The 19,721-nt window shown below is 61.1% G+C and overlaps 6 protein-coding genes across 7 annotated transcripts; 4 read left to right on the top strand and 2 right to left on the bottom strand.

Moving 5' to 3' along the window:
* Nucleotides 1-2,262: 2,262 nt before the first annotated feature.
* JDV02_007619 (uncharacterized protein) lies at nt 2,263-4,167 on the bottom strand. Its single transcript, XM_047989128.1, has one exon. It carries the CDS (start codon nt 3,757-3,759, stop codon nt 2,545-2,547), a length of 1,215 nt encoding a protein of 404 aa, XP_047845127.1. The 5' UTR covers nt 3,760-4,167; the 3' UTR covers nt 2,263-2,544.
* A 968-nt stretch (nt 4,168-5,135) lies between these two features.
* On the top strand, nt 5,136-7,024 carry JDV02_007618 (uncharacterized protein). Its single transcript, XM_047989127.1, has one exon. The coding sequence runs from the start codon at nt 5,415-5,417 to the stop codon at nt 6,915-6,917; it is 1,503 nt and encodes a 500-aa protein (XP_047845126.1). The 5' UTR covers nt 5,136-5,414; the 3' UTR covers nt 6,918-7,024.
* A 1,007-nt stretch (nt 7,025-8,031) lies between these two features.
* Nucleotides 8,032-9,423, top strand: JDV02_007617 (uncharacterized protein; the record flags this gene model as incomplete). Its single annotated transcript, XM_047989126.1, has 1 exon — nt 8,032-9,423. One exon carries the CDS (start codon nt 8,032-8,034, stop codon nt 9,421-9,423), a length of 1,392 nt encoding a protein of 463 aa, XP_047845125.1.
* Nucleotides 9,424-10,696: 1,273 nt separating this feature from the next.
* On the top strand, nt 10,697-11,242 carry ACB1 (acyl-CoA-binding protein (ACBP)/diazepam binding inhibitor (DBI)/endozepine (EP); the record flags this gene model as incomplete). The annotated part of the gene is made up of 3 exons (XM_047989125.1): nt 10,697-10,793; nt 10,872-10,939; nt 11,093-11,242. The coding sequence occupies 3 exons, from the start codon at nt 10,697-10,699 to the stop codon at nt 11,240-11,242; spliced, it is 315 nt and encodes a 104-aa protein (XP_047845124.1).
* A 642-nt stretch (nt 11,243-11,884) lies between these two features.
* Nucleotides 11,885-14,463, top strand: JDV02_007615 (Bacterial leucyl aminopeptidase). Of its 2 annotated transcripts, XM_047989123.1 has the most exons (6): nt 11,885-12,383; nt 12,520-12,686; nt 12,901-13,281; nt 13,482-13,624; nt 13,843-14,017; nt 14,165-14,463. In XM_047989123.1, exons 1-6 carry the CDS (start codon nt 11,954-11,956, stop codon nt 14,237-14,239), a joined length of 1,371 nt encoding a protein of 456 aa, XP_047845122.1. In that variant the 5' UTR covers nt 11,885-11,953; the 3' UTR covers nt 14,240-14,463. The 2 variants fall into 2 exon arrangements, with proteins under 2 accessions (XP_047845122.1, XP_047845123.1); XM_047989124.1 differs by lacking the exon at nt 14,165-14,463 and having other exon boundaries at nt 12,901-14,017.
* A 1,341-nt stretch (nt 14,464-15,804) lies between these two features.
* On the bottom strand, nt 15,805-16,665 carry JDV02_007614 (uncharacterized protein; the record flags this gene model as incomplete). Its single annotated transcript, XM_047989122.1, has 2 exons — nt 15,805-16,295; nt 16,380-16,665. 2 exons carry the CDS (start codon nt 16,663-16,665, stop codon nt 15,805-15,807), a joined length of 777 nt encoding a protein of 258 aa, XP_047845121.1.
* Nucleotides 16,666-19,721: the final 3,056 nt, after the last annotated feature.

Here is a 19,721-nt window from a genome sequence, read left to right as displayed (position 1 = left end):
ACCGAGAAAGCTGGGGGTGGGTTTTGGTTCGTCGTCTGTTTGGCCGAGCGGCCTGCTGAGAGAAACAGGGCCAGTAAAGCCTGGCCTGGGTGCTATGTACTAGGGACCTGGTCTTTGGGTCTGGGTTGGGTAGAATCGTCGACGTCGCCGCCCCCGCGGAGCTGTAACCGAGCCTGGCGGGGAGAAGGAGACAAAAGACAGAGGAGGAAAAAAAAAGAAGGGCCGCCCGCTCAGTGGATCGTGGGTGTGTGTGGGTGTTGCTGTGGAGGGTGGCGTGGGTGGATGCGGGTGGGCGCGGGCAATTACGAAGGGGCAAGGCTTCCCCGCTGAGTCTGCAGTGCGGCTCGAGCGCCACTCTCCTCTTCTTGTCTTGTCTCGTTTTTTTGTCTGCAGCGATTTTTCCAAATTCGCGCGCCAGCGCCACAAGGGTAACCAGGCAGCTAAGCTAGGTACCGGTACCTAGTACAGGTACTTGCATCGCACCAAGGCCAAGGCCAGCCCAGAAACGTGGGAGCCACACCGGCCCCAGTCCAGATCCAAGACGGCGACCAGCGGGCCAAGCTTCAAGACTGACGCCACACGCAGACAGACAGTCCCCCCCCCCCCCGGAACTGCATGTCACTGGTGCAGTGTTGAGGCATCGAGGCCACCATCTCGAAGCGCAAAAGCGCATGCAATCCCCTCGCAATTTCCAGTAACCAGTAGCACCAGCAGTAGCCTGCAGCAAACCTTATTAGTTGCTGCCGATACGGAGGTGGCCACCTGCCATGCTTTTCTTAGCTTCTACTATGGGCACAGTTTGGGCTACGACTTTGAATAATTGGTGCGGGCAATAGCAGGGGGCAGCAGCTGGGGGTCTGGGAGGAAGAGGGGGGCATGTCGAAGGGATAATTGAGGTTGATCAACCAAGGCGTCTAACTTGCAGTCGCCTTCCAACAAGGTACTACACAGTTCTGTATGTAGCGGTAACGCGAACAGGTAAAAAAACAAAAAAAAAAATTCCCCGGCGCCGTGCAACCAAGAGTAAGACGCCGTCATGTAAGCGTCGGAGCTGTCTTCCCAAAACGGGGCCCCCGGCACCCGCTTCGGTGACATGTGAAGACCTTTCCGGGGGTGGATGCCGCGCCGGGCGCGCGGTCCGGTTGGTTGGCTGGCTGGCCGGCGTGGGACATACATGGGCGGTTCTTGTCGGTCTTTGCTCGCTGTCTGTTCTGTCTCTCCTTGGGGCAGTGCGGTACTTTGCATTACCATGTGCGTGTGTGTGAGAGTGTGAGTGAGTGTTATGTGCGCGCATGTGTGTCTCGCGTGTGTTGGTGATGGCTGATGCCGCTGCTACACTACCGTATTGGTCGCCCTGTTGTTACATTCGGCATATCAGTCCGGCGTCGATACGAACTCCTACCTAGCTTACACTTTACCTACCCACGTACGAAGTAGGTACGAGTACATACCTCACCTTGGGTTGCCGCCCGCTTACTGCAGCCTGTGAGCGTGTGCGTGCGTGCGTGCGTGCGTGCGTGTGTGCGTGTGGTGGACATGATGAAGGTGCCGACCAACCTTGCGAGAGATAGCACGTATGAGACAAAAACAAATCCCCCGAGTCCTGTAATAACCTCTCTCCCCGCTGGGCCCGTTTTGTGATCCTTCTGCCGCCGCCGCACGGCTCGCTGATCGCCAAATCTCCATCGTGGTGAACCGCCGGCGTGCTTCGCTCCAGCAATAGGATCGCAGGGGTCCGCCACGGCGGCGGGGAGGATGGGGAGAAGGAGGAATGGGACGGGGGAGGGCACGGGCCGGCAGGCGGTGGTTTCAAGCACCGATCGTTGGCGCGTTGATGGCCCAGCAGCAGCGGCCGCGGGGCGGCGCGAGCTTCCGACCCTTGGGCACTGCATCTTCTTCCACCGTGGCTTCCGTCTTCTCGTCGCTGGCACGCGCTGCCGCCGCCGCCGACGCCGCCGCCACCGCTCCGGGGCTGAGCTGAGAGATGGGTAGAGAGAGAGCGGCGGTGCGCGTGACGAGAATGTGGCGCGGACATGACTGCTCGTGTTGTGCGAAAGAGAGAAACACCACGGCATGTGCCCGGCGTTACTGTACGCATTGTGCGAAGTACCTAAGCAAGTACAGTGCTGCGCAATGCGACTTACGATATACGACATGTAGCTCACGCTCAGGAAAGCTCGTAAAGAACTAAGACCATGTACAACGTGGAATGTATCTACGATATGCGACGTGTATCCTACGCACAGGAACATCGCGAAGAGACTTGATATCATGTGAAATGTTGATAAAGTACATATCTGTTGACCCGAAATCCAGATACCAAGAACCCCGAGCCTCGCGCTTCGTGACGTATCTCGTACTGTACAGTACAAAGGACGACCCAGCTGGGTATATACAATTGTGATATGCGTCAAATGCCGTGCCCACCCCCGTCTATAGGCTGAAGAACTGCCGCTCCTATACCGGACGGTCGCAATCCCGGTAGTAGTGATAGTAGTAGTAGAACAACAAACGCCGAAACCCCTGGCAGCCTGACGGCCGACTCTATGACCCGCCATTGACCTGTTTCACGCGCTCCGCCACCTTGGCCTTCTTCTGCTCGGCCGACAGCTTTTCGTAACCAGCCACGTCCTTGTCCCACTGCTGCACGCACTCGACGTTCCAGTTGCACTCCTCGACCTGGCCGTACGCCGGGTGGTTGTAGCGGTGGTGCCGGCTCGGCCAGTTGCTCGCGTGATAGTGGTGCTTGACGAGCGCGCCGCGCGACCCGTGGTTGCCCGAGTCCGAGTGACCCTGCCCGGCGCAAAAGGCCTCGACCGTGAGCACCAGCACCCGGCCCACGACCTTAGACTCGTCCATGTGGTGGAAGTCGTCCCACGTCACCTTGGCCGCGCCCTTGGGCTGCTGTCGGTTCATCTCGTCCAGCAGCGCCGATGTGAATGCTGACGGGCCCGTGCCCGTGATGACCTGGTCAAAGTCGAGCTCCACGCGCGAGATGGGTACGCGCTGCTTCTTGGCCACCCCCTTGTACCACTTCATGATATTCTCCACGAGTTTTAGCATCACCGGGTGCCGAGGCTTGGCGATGATGGTCCATTGGCAAAACGACTGCGACTTTTGCCCTAGGATCGGGTGGTCCTTGAACTGCGGCTCGTCCACCTCGATGCCCACGACCAAGTCGTAGTCCTCCTCGTTGTGCCGCTCCGGGAGGAAGCGGTGGAACGGCTTGAGCGCCTCGACGTCAATGTCGGCGTACACGCCGCCCTCTGAGTAAAGGATCATGTACCGCAGCAGGTCCGCCTTGATGATGGGGAGCTTTACGTTGCGGTAAAACTCGACAATGTCCGGGCGGTTGACGCCGTCGGGGCCAAAGTGCTCCTCGACGTACGTCATCTCGTTGCTGTCGGTGATGACCTCGTACCGCATCTGGGGGTTCTTTTGCAGCCATGTCGTGGCGCGCACCGTCTCCGTGATGCCGAAGAGCAGCGGGTCAATTTTCCAAGTCTGCCATATCTTTTGCGGGAATGTGCTCCCGGGAAGCCTTGCAGGGGGCGGCACCTGCTCGTCGTCTGTGATGCGGGGGAAGGCGTCGATGTTGAAGTAGATGAAGATGAGGAGGACACACGCCACGTAGACGGGGACGGCCTTTTTCAGGCGCCGCGGGAAGGGAATGTTCATTGGCGACAGCTTGACGGGAGGAAGCTTGACGGGAGCGAATTTGTGCGTGGGCGTGAGCGGCGGTGTGTCCATCTTCTTCATGGCTGGCGGCCTTGTACTTGCGGGCGAGGTGCCGGCCAGGCGCTGCAGGTGAAGAGTAAGACGCAGGGGCTGTCAGGGATCCTTTGGAGTGCCGTTGTGGTCTTCCAGCATGGCGCAAGGACGAGCGAATATGAGTCGTCAAGCACCCACGCCGGAGACGCAGGCAGCGCAGTACGAGGCGAGGCTGGATGGATGCCGAGCAAAAGAGTTGGGGTTGGCGTTGCTGGTTTGGCGGGAAGGACGGCGGGGGGAGAAAGCGTCACGCAGCGAGAGTACAGTACTTACGGTACCTCGTCTGCCAAGTCAAAACGCGGGACAAACTTGGTGCGCACTTACGAAGACCAAAAAAAGATACGTAGTACATGCGACGGGCAGTCTGTGGAGGCGTGATGGCGCACTCACTCCCACCCGCTCACCCTCTACGTATCTCTCTCTAGCCGGGGGTGGGCATCGGGATGGGAGCCAGCGGCCTGGCCAAGCCCAGCACGTGCTGTGGCCGCAGCCCGCTCAGGCACTGAATGGCGATATGGTTTTTCTGCGCGCGCGCGGGAACCTGGAAAACCGCCTGGCGCTGAGGTGCTTCTACCTTACCCGCCCCAGGAAAAGGGAAATTGCCTACCCACTGGCGGCGCACGGCAAAGGCGTGCGCGCACAAGGCAACCCAGATGGCATGGGAGGTACTACCCACCAACGTAGCATGGCAGCCAGCCATCCAGCCCTGTCCAGTCCAAAGGCTGTCCCGAATCCCGATGCACGCGAGCCGCTGGGCAGCGCTCGACTCGCGCGGTAGCGCCCGCCCGCCTCCCACACTCGGGCCAGGCTTGCAAGGGCCTGTAAGGCTTGTCAGCGGAGGGCAGTGGGTCGAGATTGGGACTTCGGTTGGGATCCGTCGAGCGCGCCGTTGCAGGGACTTGTCCATTCAGTGCGGGCCATTGGCCAGAAGCGGCCTTCGCGAGGTCCGAGAGGGCATGGACCGGGAGGCGCGAGCCCACAAGCCGGGGGAGGGGACGATCATTGCTATCAGTCATGGGTGCGATACTGATGGGTGGTGGGAGTTTGCTGGTCTGGTCAGTGGTGGTGGGGGGTGGGGAGATGGGGGAATTGGGGGGGAACACACGATGACGGGATGGGGGGAGGGTCCAGGGCCGAGCGAGCCTCGGTCGGGCTTCTAGGCTCAGGTCGCCCTGCCTGAAATTTTACGGTGCAGCAGGCACTGCGTCACCCGAGGCCGAACCTCCAGTTAGTACCTCCAAGCCCGTCTCGCACTGGATGTACCGGTACGAAGGCGCCAGAGTGTGCGCGCCACAGCAGGGAGTCTCCATCCACCCATGTGTGTCCTGTCTGCCAGTGCAAGGCACGCCCTCACGCAGGCTGTGCGCATCGACGTCTGTCCACAGTGTACGTACGCCTGGCCCAGATGCCTGCCCGCCGCCCCCCGGCGTCATCCCACATGCGGCCCTTGCCTGTGTGCCGCGGCGCCGCCAGATCCGTCGTGCACGACGAGCGCGGTAGCTGCGTCTGTGACCCGCATTGAGTCGCCGCGATCCGTTGCTCGTCGTCGTCGTCGCCATCAACATCACCGTCATCGCAACAGCAAGCTCGCGAGCCGCGTCGTTGTTCGCGTTGACACCGGCCCCCCCTCGAGGACCCTCGTCATGCCCTCGGTCTCGTCCGGTCTGCTCGGCGGCGACAATTGGGACGAGGCAAAGCTCGCCGCCGCCTCGTCCGACTCCGACTCCGACATTGCTTACCCGGGCCGCCGGCAGGCGTCGTCGTGGAAGTCGAAGCCCGGCCAGATCCTCAGTCGCCTCAGGCCGTGGCTGCGGCTGTCGTCCCACGGTGCTCAGAACCCAGGCCCGACGGCCTACTTGGATGGCCTGCGCGGCTTCGCGGCTCTCCTCGTCTACTGGCACCACCACGAGCTCTGGGTGCGCAACCCCTTCATCTTCGAGAATGCCTTTGGCTTCGAGGGCAACTTTTACTTTGCCACGCTGCCCGGCGTGCGCACCTTCTTCACCGGCGGCCACTACTCGGTGACCGTCTTCTTCGTCCTCTCGGGCTATGTCCTCTCCCTCAAGCCGCTGTCCCTCATCGAAAAGGGCGACTTTGCCGGCCTCAGCGATCACTTGGCATCGGCCCTGTTCAGGCGCTTCTTTCGGCTCTACATGCCGCTCGTCGCCGTCGTCCTCGTCTACGCCACGTCATGGCATCTCTTCGGATACTGGGTCGACACGGGAACCATTCCGCAGAGCACCTGGTTGGGTGAGATGTGGGCCTTCTATCTCGAGTTCAAGAACTTCAGCTTCATCTTCAAGGAGGGCGGCGAGCCGTGGATGACGTTTCACCGCCACATCTGGTCCATCCCCGTGGAGATGAGGGGGTCCATGATCGTCTTCAGCACGATACTGGCGCTCTCGCGATGCACGCGCAAGGCCCGCGTGTGGTGCCTCGTCGGCCTCATCTTTTACTTTCTGTACATTGCCGACGGCTCCTATGGCTCCATGTTCCTTGCGGGCACCTTGCTGTGCTATTTTGACATGCTGTCCAAGGCGGGCCAGCTGCCGGCCGTCTTTGAGCGCCTACGCAGGTACAAGATGTTCATCGTCTACCACATGCTAGCCATCAGCATCTACCTAGGCGGCGTGCCGAGCCATAACAACGACATGGACCAGTTTGCGAGGAACCGCGGCTGGTACTACCTGTCGCTGCTCAAGCCGCAGGCCGTCTTCGGCTACAAGTGGTTCTACCTCTTCTGGGCGGGGACGCTGCTGGTGGCGGCGGTGCCGCGCATCAGCTGGCTCAAGGCCTTCTTCGAGACGCGGCTCTGCCAGTACCTGGGCCGCATCTCGTACGCGCTGTACCTGGTCCACGGCCCGGTGCTGTGGACCATTGGTAACAGGCTGTACATGATGGTCGGTTGGCAGACGGAGAAGCAGCTCGAGGCGATTCCGCAGTGGGGGAACTGGTGGTCGCTGCCGCAGATCGGGCCGACGGGGCTCGAGCCGGCGTTCCTGGTGCCGCAGCTGCTGCTGATGCCGCTCACGCTGTGCCTGGCCGACTTCGTGACGAGGTCCATCGACAAGCCGAGCGTGCGGTTCGCGAGCTGGCTGTACAGGTCGACGCTGCCTGAGGCGCCAGGGAAGCACAACCGGGCCTGAGCTGGAACATGGATATGTGATACATGACATATATGGGTAGAGCATTTAGCGTTTTTCGGTATTATTAGAAAAAGGCATTTACTAGTACTTGAAAGCATTTACAGCACGAAACGCAAATTTCGTGCCTCACGATCAGGTTGTCTCAGATCGTTGGTGGCTTCGGGCGAGAATCAGCCGATCTGACGGTGACGATTGATTCTGTTTTGGAAGCATCAGGCCGATGGTGGCTGGCTGTACAGTGCGGCGAGGCGACAGTCCGCACGAGCGGTACTGTAATACTAGTCTGAGCGCGAGTCAAGGCCCGAGATGTCACTCTCCAGACGTCCCCGGCACTAACAGCTGCAGTAATTTTACGGCTCCCGTGCCCCCACTAAGTTGGTTGGCTCAGCGCGCCCTCGGCCAGCGTGGGCAGCGGCGTCACCGCTAATGCACTGACGGGTAAGCACAATCATATCGCTGCAGATCAAGACGCTCACAAGCGTGGTGGGCACATGCCAAAGGGCACACGGTGAGAGAAAGATACGGGAGACCAAAAAAGGGCGCTCGGGCTGCCAAACACGGCACCAGCTGAGCCGCAAGGCGTTCCGAATAACCTTGTACCTACATGTCATTCCTGTCCACTCGTCGCCGTTGTCGACCTTTTTTTTTCAATTAATTTCTCGATCGCTTGCTTGCTTGCGTGCCTGCTTGATCCTGTCGTCGAAACCACCCCCCTACCCTCGCATCTGACGTCTGCAGGTAGAGCGTGACGACACACCCCTGTCATCATCCTGCAGCGCGAACCCGTTCTCTTCTCTTGATCCAGACTCCCACCTCCTTGGATGCCGCCATTGCGCGCCATGGCAGACGAGGCCCGCGCAAGTCTGGTTCAGCTTCCATCCTTTTCGTTCACGACCAACAACGACCCGCTCCCCGTCGTGCGTCCCGCGTAAGACGATCAGGGGGAGGCAACAAAGACGACGATTGACTGTGTGCTGCAGTCGTTGCCGCCCGCTGACGCCGACCGCCGCCGCCGCCAATACATACTACTTTACCTGCTGTACTGCTGTCGACCGTCCGCCGCTAACACTGCGCTCCTGAGCTTGGCATCGATCGCGCACCGAGTGGTTCTGTCATGCTCTTGCGAAACGTCCACCGGCTGGCCCTGCTGGTCGGCCTGGCGCTCGTCCTGCTCTACGCAGCGTCGCACTACGGCGGTCTGTCGACTCGCAGCTGGTCAGACGCATCCAAGCTGCAGTGGCCGAAGCCAGACTCCAAGCCCAAGAAGCTGGCCAAGGGCAACGCCGACCAGCACGACGACGACGATGGCGCACACGGCTCGCAATGGGCGGCGGCGTCGCCTGAAGACGGCAAGAGCATGACGCCGAGCGACTTTACCGGCTCTCAGCAGCAGCCGCCGCTGCAGCATCAAGAGGTCTTTTCCGTGTCGACGCCCGACAAGAAGTTCTTGCGCATCGACTTTGGCGGCATCAGCGCCTTCAACCCCAACATCCTGCCGCACCCCGACGCCGACGACATCTGGGTCGTCGTGGCCCAACAGGTCAACGAGCAGCCGTCAATCGAGTTCAAGGAGGTGCATTGCGAGGCCATCGTGTGGGATGGCGCCCTCCGCTGCCGCGCGCCTCCCGCGCCGCTGCCCGTCCCGCCCACGCAGGGCGGCAAATGCGAGGGCGATCTCGAGTACTTCAACCTCAACATTGGGCCGCACGACGCCCGCGTCCTGTTCGGTCCCGAGCAGCCCTACATCACCTTTGGGTCCAACTCTAGGTTCACCTGCTTCGGCCAGTTCGTCCAGAACTTTGCCGGCCTGATCGGTTGGAACGGCGACAAGCCCGTCCCCGCGTTCGACTTCCGCAACGCCACCGAGCTGCAGCGCCCAGCGCCCTACGGCAAGATGGAAAAGAACTTCTTCATGTTCTGGGACAACCAGGGGCAAAAGTACGTCCACCAGGACATCTACCCTGCGCGCGTCTTCACGGAGCTCCGTGACGACGGGTCGGTCGGGCCGGACCTGGCCGCGCGCGCCGGCGCCCGCGACTCCAAGTGCATCGCCAAGTACATGCCGCGACCGGCGCCGAAGCTCGAGTCGATCCACCAGGCGACCAACTCGCTCAAAGTGACCATGTGCCGCAAGGCGGACGCGGGGTGCGCGGCCACCGACGACAACACCTTCATCTTCACCATCTACCAGCACAAAACATACTACAATTTCCACAGCGTCTACGAGCCGTACCTGATGGTGTTTGAGCAAAAGGCGCCGTTCCGCATTCACGCCATGTCCAAGCGGCCGCTGTGGATCTCGGGTCGCGAGCGGCACGAGGCCACCAACACGTCCGACATGTTCTACGTGACGTCGATGGCCTGGAAGAGCCGTGCGAGGCGCTACAGCGGATTCCTCGACGATGAGCTGTTCCTGGGCTTTGGCATCGAGGACAACAAGGCCGGCGCCATCGACGTCCTCGCGGGCGAGCTGCTGGGCGACCTGGGCCTGTGCGACGGCGTCTAGTGGAGCGCTGGACGCGAAAGAGAAGGGAATGCGGTCCAGACGCCCGGCCTACGGATTTGCGGGCAAACGAGAGGCCGCGTGACGGGACTTTTGGACATCTATGAGCATATGAGGACGGCAGCCCAAACGGCTGCACGTATTGGACACTTGCGGAGGAGGCGTCATATAGACGCGCAGGCCATGCCTCGCTACAAGGTAGAATGTGGGCATCAGATACTACGACATTGGAGAGATATGCGGGCGGACCACGCAGGGTAGATGGATTAGATGCTACCAACCCCCATTGAAGAGGGTTTTGCCCTTTCACTGCAGATCACCTCTGATGCTCGCGCCGAAACGGCAACTCGTGGACGTGGGCAGGCCGAGCAAGCAAGGCACTCGAGACGCGGCGGGGGGTTGGCGGCGGTTCCCGGATGAGACAGCGTTTGGCTACGTCTCAGACATGACGGCTCGGGGACGGGTCGCACCGGGCTCCAGCCGCGTTCCCCTTGGGGGCCAGGGAGTCGAGGGTCTGGGAGACTGGTGGAGTGACGTGACGAGATGATACAGGCACGTATACGAGAAAGAGAAATAGAGTTGCGTGCCCCTCGTGTCTTGGTGGCCAGGGGAATCAGGCACCACAAGCTAGCCCAAAGGCTACCTACGTGCACGATCCGTCCGCGGATGCGCTCGTCGTGATTCCCTCAAAAGAGAGCATGAGGGGGTGGACAGCCGCGCTGCCATCAGTCCAGTTACGGGGCGTCGGTGCGTAGCACTACAGCATCATGATTGCTGTGCCACGACATCCCAGGCTCGTGCGATGAAGGAGCGTCGCCCGCGGTACGTATGACGATGGGCGGGCGGCGACACCTCCACCCTCCCTCCCCAACGAACGACCCTCCCTCCGCACGGCCCAATCCAATCATCACCCGACGCTCGCTGTCCCCGTGAGCCCCTCCACCTACCTACCTAGTACGTATCTCCCTCCGCTACGGGCGGCGAGGCCACAACTGCAGCTCCAGCCTCCCCCGCCCCCTCCCCTTCCCCTTCCCCGCGCCACACCACGGACCGCCTCCCCTCTGTCTCTCTGCCCTCGACAACTCATCAACCCTCCCATCACCACCATCATCACGAGCTTCTGCGCCGCACGTCAAGCACACAGGAATAGCAGCACTTTTTTGCGCATCAGACCCATCCGTTCCTCCCGACGCTCGACGCCTCTCCGACGAACCGCAACCCCGCGCCGCCCCTCTGCAAACCCAAGAGAAAAAAAACCAACCCCCAACCGCCCATCATGTCTGCCCCTCAAAGCGAAGCTTTCAAGAAGGCTGTCGTCGACTCCAAGAAGCTCACTAGCAAGCCGAGCAACGACGAGCTGCTCGACCTCTACGGTGAGGGCCCCTCCTTCGTGTGCTGGAGAAGCTTTCGCCCCTTGTATCAATCACTCTTGCTAACGCCGCCAACGACAGCCCTGTACAAGGTTTCCATCGGCGAGGACATTTCCAAGGCCCCCGCCCCCGGCATGTTTGACCTCAAGGCAAGCCTTCCTCCCTCCGCCTCGTGCGCTCCCCCAGCGCCTTGATTGTCCCAAGAGGCCATTTCCCCCCTCCTTTCCACCCTTTCCATACTGCGCGATGCACGGCAGGGAGGTAACACCTCGGCTGACACTATGACCGTTCGCGTCGTGCAGGGCAAGGCCAAGAAGAACGCCTGGCAAAAGGTCGTCGACGAGGCCATCACCCCCCAGCAGGCCCAGGAGCGGTACGTCGAGCTCGTCGAGAAGCTCAAGGCCTCTTGCGGCTACGACGAGAACAAGGAGCCCGAGGCCGTCGGCAACTAAGCCAAAGGGAGCGACCCGACTCTATGTCATTGCACATACTACAGCATACACACACGCAGACGTCTTAGTATTACACTTACACGGAGGAATGATACCAGGGGAGGGACTGGGGGGTTCGGTGGCATAGTATGAGATGTATTGCAACGCGGAGGAAGCCTGACCGTTTGTTTGTTTGTTTGTTTGTAGGGACTTCGGCGGTGCTGGCGAGCAGGCATGGGCCGCCGCTCTGGTGGTCATGGACGCTGCCCAGTAGCAAGCGGCTGTGCCTGTCTGCCTGCGCCGTCGGATCATGTCTGCAAATGTACAAGTTGAATTCGGCGTGCTACCGCCGCCGTGTGGCCGCTGCATTTGGCCCAAAGACATGATGGAATGAATGGCATCGTGCTGAAGTCTCCTGTGCCGGCGTGCAGCCAGCGACGTCATCCTCGACTTGGGGCTCCACGACGTATTGCGTCGCCGAGCAAGCACGCCATAGCTCCGTGCCTGCGGGCGAGCAACCCCCTACCTGCCCCATTCAAAGGCGTCACTGCGGCACGTACGGCGACTTCTTCTTGGGATAGCGCGAGCTGGGGGTTCGGTACCCGCGATGCCAACTTGATAAGCGGGGGTCCCGGTCCGGCATCAGCGACGCGCCATGGCTCTCTGCCTGTATCCTCTCAAATCAAACAAGAGGCGTAGGGAACTGACACATCCGTCTCACGTATCGCCATCATGTTGTTCTTGTCCACCCTGCGCGCGAGCAGCCTGCTCCTGCTGCTGTCCGTGCATGGCATCACGCCCACGGCCGCCCATCAGCAGCAGCAGCAGCAGCAGCAGCAGCAGCAGATCCTCAGGCCGCCGCCGCCGCCGTCTCCCCATCATGCCCATGCCGTCGACCCAGCCATACTCCGCGCCATCGAGGCGCACGCCGACCCCGTCGACGCGCTCCTGTCCCTGCAGCCGGGCCTCGCCGCCGAGATGGCCTCGCCGCGCCTCCTGCACGTCTCGGGCGACGCGGCGCCGCGCTGGATGACCGAGGGCGACAAGCTCCGCCTGCGCCGCCGGCGCCGCAAGTTTTCCGACGTGACGGACCACGAGGACGTCTATCGCGCGATGAAGGCGGAGGGAGGGGGTGAGGCGGTCGCCCTGGCGGGAAAAGCACGTATGTCGTTGCCGAGAAAGGTGGCCGTGATGTCCGGCCCCGGCGCAGGAAAAGGAGGAGGAGCGAAGTGCGCGAAGGTGGTGAGAGGGAGAGAGCGAGGATACTAGAGTGCTGACGGAATCTTGCGCCCTTGCAGACGTCCCTGAGCTGGTGAACCAGCGCCTCGTCAAGCCGCTCATCGAGCAGGTCTCGGTAGAGGAGATGCGCCGGGCGCTGGAGCACCTGACGAGCTATTACACGCGGTACTTTGGTAGCACGACAGGCGAGCAGAGCGCGCAATGGATTCACGACCAGGTCGCCGAGGTGAGAGAAACAACTCCCCCCCCCCCCCGCCTCCTCTTCCTGCCGAGCAATCATTGTCACCAGACCACGCCTAGGGTGCACAAGGAGACGCATGGTTGTGCATGCGCAGCATACATACCATATAGACGTAGTAGAGATATCCTCCATGCATACGGCCCGATGCTAAAGAAAAGGGGCCGCCGCGGTCATCATCGCCGCGGTGGTGACCGAGCAGATCATCCGCACCGCGCCCTTCCACACGCACATTTCGCTCGAGTACTTCCCGCACCGGTTCCCGCAGCCGAGCATCATCGCGCGCTTCGAGCCGCGGCGGGGGCGCAACGCCTCGCAGCCGCTGACGGTGGTGGGCGCGCACCAGGACTCGATGAACTACCTGTTCCCGCTGCTGCCGGCCCCGGGGGCCGACGACGACGGCTCCGGCACCGTCGCCGTGCTCGAGGCCCTGCGCGTGCTCGCCCGCAGCGGCTACACGCCCCGCGACGGGCCCGTCGAGTTCCACTGGTACGCCGCCGAGGAGGGCGGCAACCTCGGCAGCCAGGCCGTGGCCCGGTACAAGAGGGAGTCGGGGGCGCGCATCGGCGCCATGCTCGAGTTTGTGAGTACGACCTAGTGCTGCCCAGATGGTATGTTACCTTGGGTTGGTAGGGCGGAAGGGGGAACAAACAAGTGTGACCCCTGCGAGCGCGTGCGAGAGAGAGAGAGAGAGAGAGAGAGAGAGAGACGTTGCTGCCGATGCTCAGGCGTGGCTGGCAAAGGTGCTTGCTTGCTTGGTTCTAACCACCCTCCCCCGAGCAGGACATGGTTGCCTTTGTCGCGCGCAACTCGACAGAATCGATCGGCCTCGTCGAGACCATGGCCGACGGCCCGTTGACCAACTGGACGCTGAACCTGGCCAGGGAGTATACCTCTCTGCCCGCCCACGCGTACACGCTCCCCGCGTGAGTCTCCATCTTCAGTCTTTTCTCTTCTTCCTCTTTTGCCCCGCCTGCTTCAGCTTCCATCCGTCCAGGCACTCTCTCTCTCTCTTCTCTCCCTCCCCCCCGCTCGTGAGGAGCACTCACCAGACGAGAAGAGAGGGGTGTGAAGAGACTCCTTTCCCCCTCAAACACATGTGCCAGAGCTGACAACAAGGCATCTATGCGAAAATATCAAACAGCAACGCCGGCTCCGACTACATGTCCTTCACCAAGTTCGGCTACCCGGCGGCCTTTGCCACCGAGGGCAACCCCCTGGGATCCATCGGGCGCCTCCCGGGCGACTACGACCCGTACGTGCACGGCGTGGGGGACACGCTCGACGTCGACGACGAGACGGGCGTCTTTTCCTTTGAGGTGAGTTTTGTGTGTGTGTGTGTGTGTGTGTGAGCGGTGACTTTGAAAAAAAGGGAGTAAATAAATAAAAGGAACAATGGGAAATATACCCGTAAAGAGGGAAAGAACGAAAGAAAGAAGAAAGGCTGACTGACGCACGTGGGTCAGCACATGGCCCGGTTCGCGGGGCTCGCCATCGCGTTTGCCATTGAGCAGGCCGGGTGGGACAATACGTGGCGGTAGGAGACTTGTTCTACGTATGGCTACTGCGATTGACGTCGAGTACTACTAGGTAGTAGTACGATGTATGAGGAGGCTTACCGAGAAGGGGGAAGAGATGGGTCTAGACTCGAGAGAGAACGAGTATTGTCTAGGTATGCAGAGAATGGTTATTGTCCAGGTATCTCCGGGAATGAGTGTTGTCTAGGTATTCAATACGTACGTAGCCGCCAGCACGTTGCGCAGGGAATGCATCATTCATTCATCGCACTCCTACCCAACTGCAAAGTACGTATACTGTATACTGTACGTGCAACATGGCCGTCCTCCACGGCCAACGCCATAATATATACAAAGTATACGCTACCCACCAAGACAACGCCCGTCCGTCCCTCCCCCGAGCCCGTCTACGCTCTACAACAGCCCCGGCAGATCACTCAACTTCCTCGCGCCTTTTTTATTTTATTTTCAATTTTGCTTCGCCACGCTCTTTCTTCCTTCTGGCTCTCTGATGCTCTCCCCCTCTCACTCCATCTCTCTCTCTCTCTCTCTCTCTCTCTCTCTCTCTCTCTCTCTCTCTCTCTCTCTCTCTCTTTCTCTCTCTCACACACACACACACACACACACACACAAATTCTCCTCGATGAGAAGCGGCAGCTCCCGAGCCAGACGCCGCTCCCGCTGTCGTATATGCATGGGGGTGGGGAGAGGGGAAGGCAGAGGGAAAAGGCAGAAGAAAATGGCTGCCCTTTCCCCAGATCGGGCGTGGCGCAGCGACGGGCTCTGGGGAAGGAAACTCAATCGCCCCGATGCGACGCGCCAAACATTCCAACGGCCGCCAGCCTTCTCCACAACCCGCCCCTCCCAGCCAACCCGTGTAAGTCGTCGGGAAGGAAAAGTAAACAAGAAGCGGCCGAGACACGCCCGGGTGGAGAGACACATGAGCAGAGAAGGAGACAAGTCGGACGACCACGCCCAGAAGCGGACAGTATGCGCGCGAGTGCAATGCCGAGTTACAATTGTTTACTAGGGCCATTAAGTGAATAGATACAGGCGACGGTCCGACGTCGGGCAGGGGGGGACAGGAAAGGAACCCCTTGACCAAGGCGCAGAGAGAATATCCAACCCGACCGGCGCCCTTGCGAAAAGGGAGCAACTAGGTATAATGCGCGCGCACGGAAAGGCAGAGAAATCCCCCCAAGAGATGCCCCCACAGCCAAATGCCAGCCGCCCTCTCCCCCAACACCATAGAAAGAGATCAAACCACGGCCGACTCCGGGTAGGGTATTGCTCAAAGTCGCCAGAAGGGGAATCGTCGCAGCAAGAAAAAAGGACGGGAAAAAAATGCAGGTAGGTAATCACACAAAAATTGGCAGGCCCGTGCCCGCGCAACTCGGGCGATTGCACCGCGACCCTCGTCGCACCGCCGTTGCGACCCACACCGGCGCTCCGTTCGTAAGACTCGTAACTCGTGGCTGCGCTTGAGCCTGTCGCGTTGGCCCGTGGCCTCCCGGACTCCAACGCCTCCACTCGTCATCAGAGCTCCGGGCCTCCCACGACCCCTATCCAGCGCGGCACCGAGGGCCGGCTTACAGAAGGGCGACGACACCAGCGGCGACCAGCAGCAGGGCGCTGACGCCGGTGGCGGCGGCAGCGTTGACGTTGGTCGGGGGCGGCGGCGGGTTCTTCGTGGTGGAGGGGATGACCACGGTGGGCTGGGTAGGCTTGGCCGTGGTGATGGTGTTGTTAGCACCAGTCCAGGCGGTCGTGTAGCCGGAGCTGCTAGGGCAGACGGTGGTGTTCTTGTCCTTGGTCTCGGTGATAATAGCGACGCTCGTGGTGGAGGGCTTCGAGGTGGTGGTGGGGGTCGTCGAGGTGGACGTCGAGGTGGACGAGGTGGTGGGAGGAGGAGGGGGACGAGGGGTCGAGGTGGTCGAGGGCTTGGTGGTGGAACGAGCCTGCTCGAGGCCGCCGGTGACGGTGTAGGCGGCGGCGCAGGCGGCGAGGTCCATTTCGTTGGGGCAGCACCAGGTGCGCTTGGAGTGGTCGTGGGTGCAGTAGTAGCCCTTGGCGCACGAGTCTGGCTATGCGTCAGCAAAAGTTGCTCGGGTCCGACGTGTGATGTCTGATGTCAGGAGAGGGAAGGGGCGGGCGCATCACTCACTGCCAGAGCCATCGGTGCAGCACGACTCGCCGGCGGCCGGGTTGAAGCAGTGGGCAACGTTGTCGGTGGTAGCGCACTGGTCGTAGCCGGGACCGCAGGCCTCGGCGCAGGTGTTGCCCTTGCCGCACTGGCTCGTCTCGGGTTCGTAGCCGTTGGTGCTGCGGCGCTGAAGCTCCTGGCCGGGCAGGTTCATGACTGCCAGGCGGTAGGGCTGCATCTTCTGGGGGGACGCGGCGGCGCCGGCGATGGACGCCGCGAGGACGGTGACGGAGGCGAGGAAGTGCATCGTGTCGGGTGGTGTTGCTGAGGTCAAAGAGTGTGTGTGCGGTTGTTGATTTGTCTCGGAACGAGGAAAGACGACGCGTCGAGAGGTGTTGTGGTTGCTGTGCTTGTTGCTTGCTGCTAGGTCTCACGAAAGAGTGGAACGAGTATTTGAAGCAATACTCTGAGGAGCGGACAAAACAGGTGAGCCTGCAAAGGAGACCTCAATGGGCCGACGAGCGCGTCTTGAGTGGTGGTGAAGGTGAGTGTTCGAGAGAAGGCGAGAAGGGGGACGGCGGAGGTGGGCGCTGGCAGGGGGGATCCTTTTTAATTTCCCGCCTTGATGGCGTTGCCCCAGGCGAGTCTCTCTTTTTGGCAGTCCCAGCGTGCCTGGCCTGGATCTTTGGGGGGGGGACCCGCCCCCTCCATCCATTGTGCTCAGCGAGAGCGCCGCTGCGCTGCACTGTGCTGTGCTGTGAGTGCGTAGGTGCAGTGGTGGGTGAGTGCAGCGAGTGACTGCCCTGCCCAGGTTGGTCTGGCCTGGTATGCCCCAGGCTGGTGTGTCGTCCCTGGCATGGCATGGGTGATGAATGGATGGATGCCCGTGCTCACAGCTCCCCTTCAGGGCAGCAAGCATGCCCGGGTCCGTTCCCTCATCCAGCCAAGTCAGGCACCGCGGCGCTAACGCAGCACTGGACCCGCCACCCTCGCCGACCACTGATCACTGGGTCCTCCAAGCTCCCGCACGCTGAGGCACCCGCCATGCCCAATGCGGTCAAGCGGTCAGGAACGGGCAGGGCCCCTTGCAAGGCTCCGCCAGCCCCCCCCCCCCCCCCAAGATGGGCCCTGTAATTGCCTCTGTGGACGGGCACCTGGAGACTCCAGCCCAGTGGAAGAGAGAACCCATTGCAGCATGAAGCAAGCCAAGGGCGGTTTGGGGCCGTTGGGCCCAATGGATCCATTTGGACAAGGGGCATCCACTCATCACCCAACTCCATCCATGGGTCCATCCACTCACTCACTGTCGAGCGCTGCAACGTCCATCTGGAGTCATGCACTCACTGAATCACGGGCACACTTTTTTCTCCCCCCACTGAGACTCAATTTCCACTACCGCCGTCGCCGCCCTTGCTCACGATTTGCCCTGGGATTCCCAAAGGAGTTGGATAGGTAGGCGCGATGAGCTCCCAGGACGTCGATTGCTTTATTGATAAATTGCATTTTTAGTTGCACGAATGAATCGCGCGGCCCCGGCGCCTGTTGAGACGACAAGGGAGGGAGAGGACGACGGAAGCGCGGCTTCGTTTTGCTTTCTACCAAAACCTTCAGTCAGTATTTTGTCGGTGCGGTAGCATCGCAGACGGACACGCAATTCCCCCGCCGGGCTTGGCTGGCGGCCAGGCTGATTTGGATCTGCGCACCACCCTGTCCGTTGCCGACGAGGACCTCACTCGCCTTCATCATCACGCCCGGTCACCCCGCCCGCATCCTTTGATCCTCCGTCGCCTCATGCGCTGGCTGCCAGCGTGCGCGTGCCTTCGTCGGCCACATCGCTCCATCCCTCGTTTCGCTTACTGACATGACCTCCCGACCGACTTACACAGAGAGGTTGGTTGGTGGGGGGGGAGTGTTCCGCCCTCGACGATGAAAGGGCCTCCTCCACTCCAAACAACGTGGTCGCCCGCACACCAACAGCCGTTTCGCGCGGCGGCCTAGTCAGAGAGTCATCGTGCCTGGCGCCAGGAACCAGACCTTGGCCCCTCGGCCAATCGTCTGCCGCCCAGGCGCTCAATCGTCCGTCGTTTGGGAGCCCGTCGCTCACCCTCTCTGGTGGAATCCCGTCCTGTCCTCTCTGGTTCTGGCCGGGGGCACCCACTCTCTCCTTCTCTGCCGGAAGCGTCTTCCTTTCCAACCGGCACTGGGTCTAATGAGTTACTCTCATCAGCCTTGCCCCCGACTGGATGGATGGATGAACGGACGGTAGTGGGGAGTGGTGACCCCTTCGTCGCGGATGGCGGCATCTCGGGAGGGGCCAACAACGTCCACTCACCCTTCAGAAATTTTACAGAATTTTTTTTCTGCCTCTCCTCCCTTGCACTCTCCTCTGGGCTGTCCTTCTTTGGTCCTGGTTTGCTGCGTCGTCGGCTCCATTTGTTCGATGGCCGCACAGGTCAAGTCGCTCTGTCTGGTCTGTGTGTTGGCAGCGGGCGCGCAAGAGAGCAACCATGGTGGTGGGCCAGTCGTTCCCGCGCTCGCGCCAACAGGCGCCCACGACACCACGGCTACTGGTGGTAAAAGCAGAAATACTACACGCGCTCTTCGTGTTTCAGGTCGCCTCGACGTGGCCTCTGCGGGTGGCCTCTGCGTGCCCGCCTGGCCTGCCGGCGTCGGTCGCCTAAAAAAAAAAGGATCACGATGCTTTGCGTGACTATTCTAGGTACATACATACGGACGTGGTCGCTCGACCAACAGAGAGGCTGTGCCATCGTCGTCAGTCGTCGTCGTCGTCGTCGGACCGACCGACCGCCATTGGCTGGCTGCACGGCAAATGCCTTTGTGTGCATAAGCAGGCATACCAAGTCTCTGGGTTGCGCGCGAGGCGCGACGACAAAGCTCCCGTGCTGCTGGTGCAACGCCGACTTGGAAACTTTTGTCCGCCTGTTTCACCCGTCGGCGGCTCCTTGCATTGCCTCCCGTCAATGGTGGCGCGAGTGCAGTGCCAGGACAAACGCCACCGGGGGGCGAACGACTGGCGTCAGAGCTCTTTCGACCGAATACCTAACTTACAGCGAGCTCTCCTTTTTATGCGTGAGGCTCGTGCTTCGTTTCAAAACAACTTGGGCCCCACCAAGCACTCCGTTCAACGCATGAACTTCACAAACGACTTCTCCGTATTGCGCTGCTCCCTGGCAAGGCTACTTACTGTACAGTACTGTGCCAGTACTATCACGAACCGCGGCGGTGTCACGACGAGCTGACGGCTGCTGCTGCTGCTGACCGCTCCGGGCCTGCGCATCGAACCCCCCGCTTATCGTGAACGCCTTCCCGTGGTTTGGCTGCGTGCGAGTCGCCATGGACACG

This window comes from Purpureocillium takamizusanense, chromosome 7 (assembly GCF_022605165.1).
Source record: "Purpureocillium takamizusanense chromosome 7, complete sequence".
NCBI classification, from domain to species: domain Eukaryota; kingdom Fungi; phylum Ascomycota; class Sordariomycetes; order Hypocreales; family Ophiocordycipitaceae; genus Purpureocillium; species Purpureocillium takamizusanense.
The sequence above is the reverse complement of the archived record's forward strand: the minus strand, read 5'-3'. Positions and strand labels throughout refer to the sequence as shown.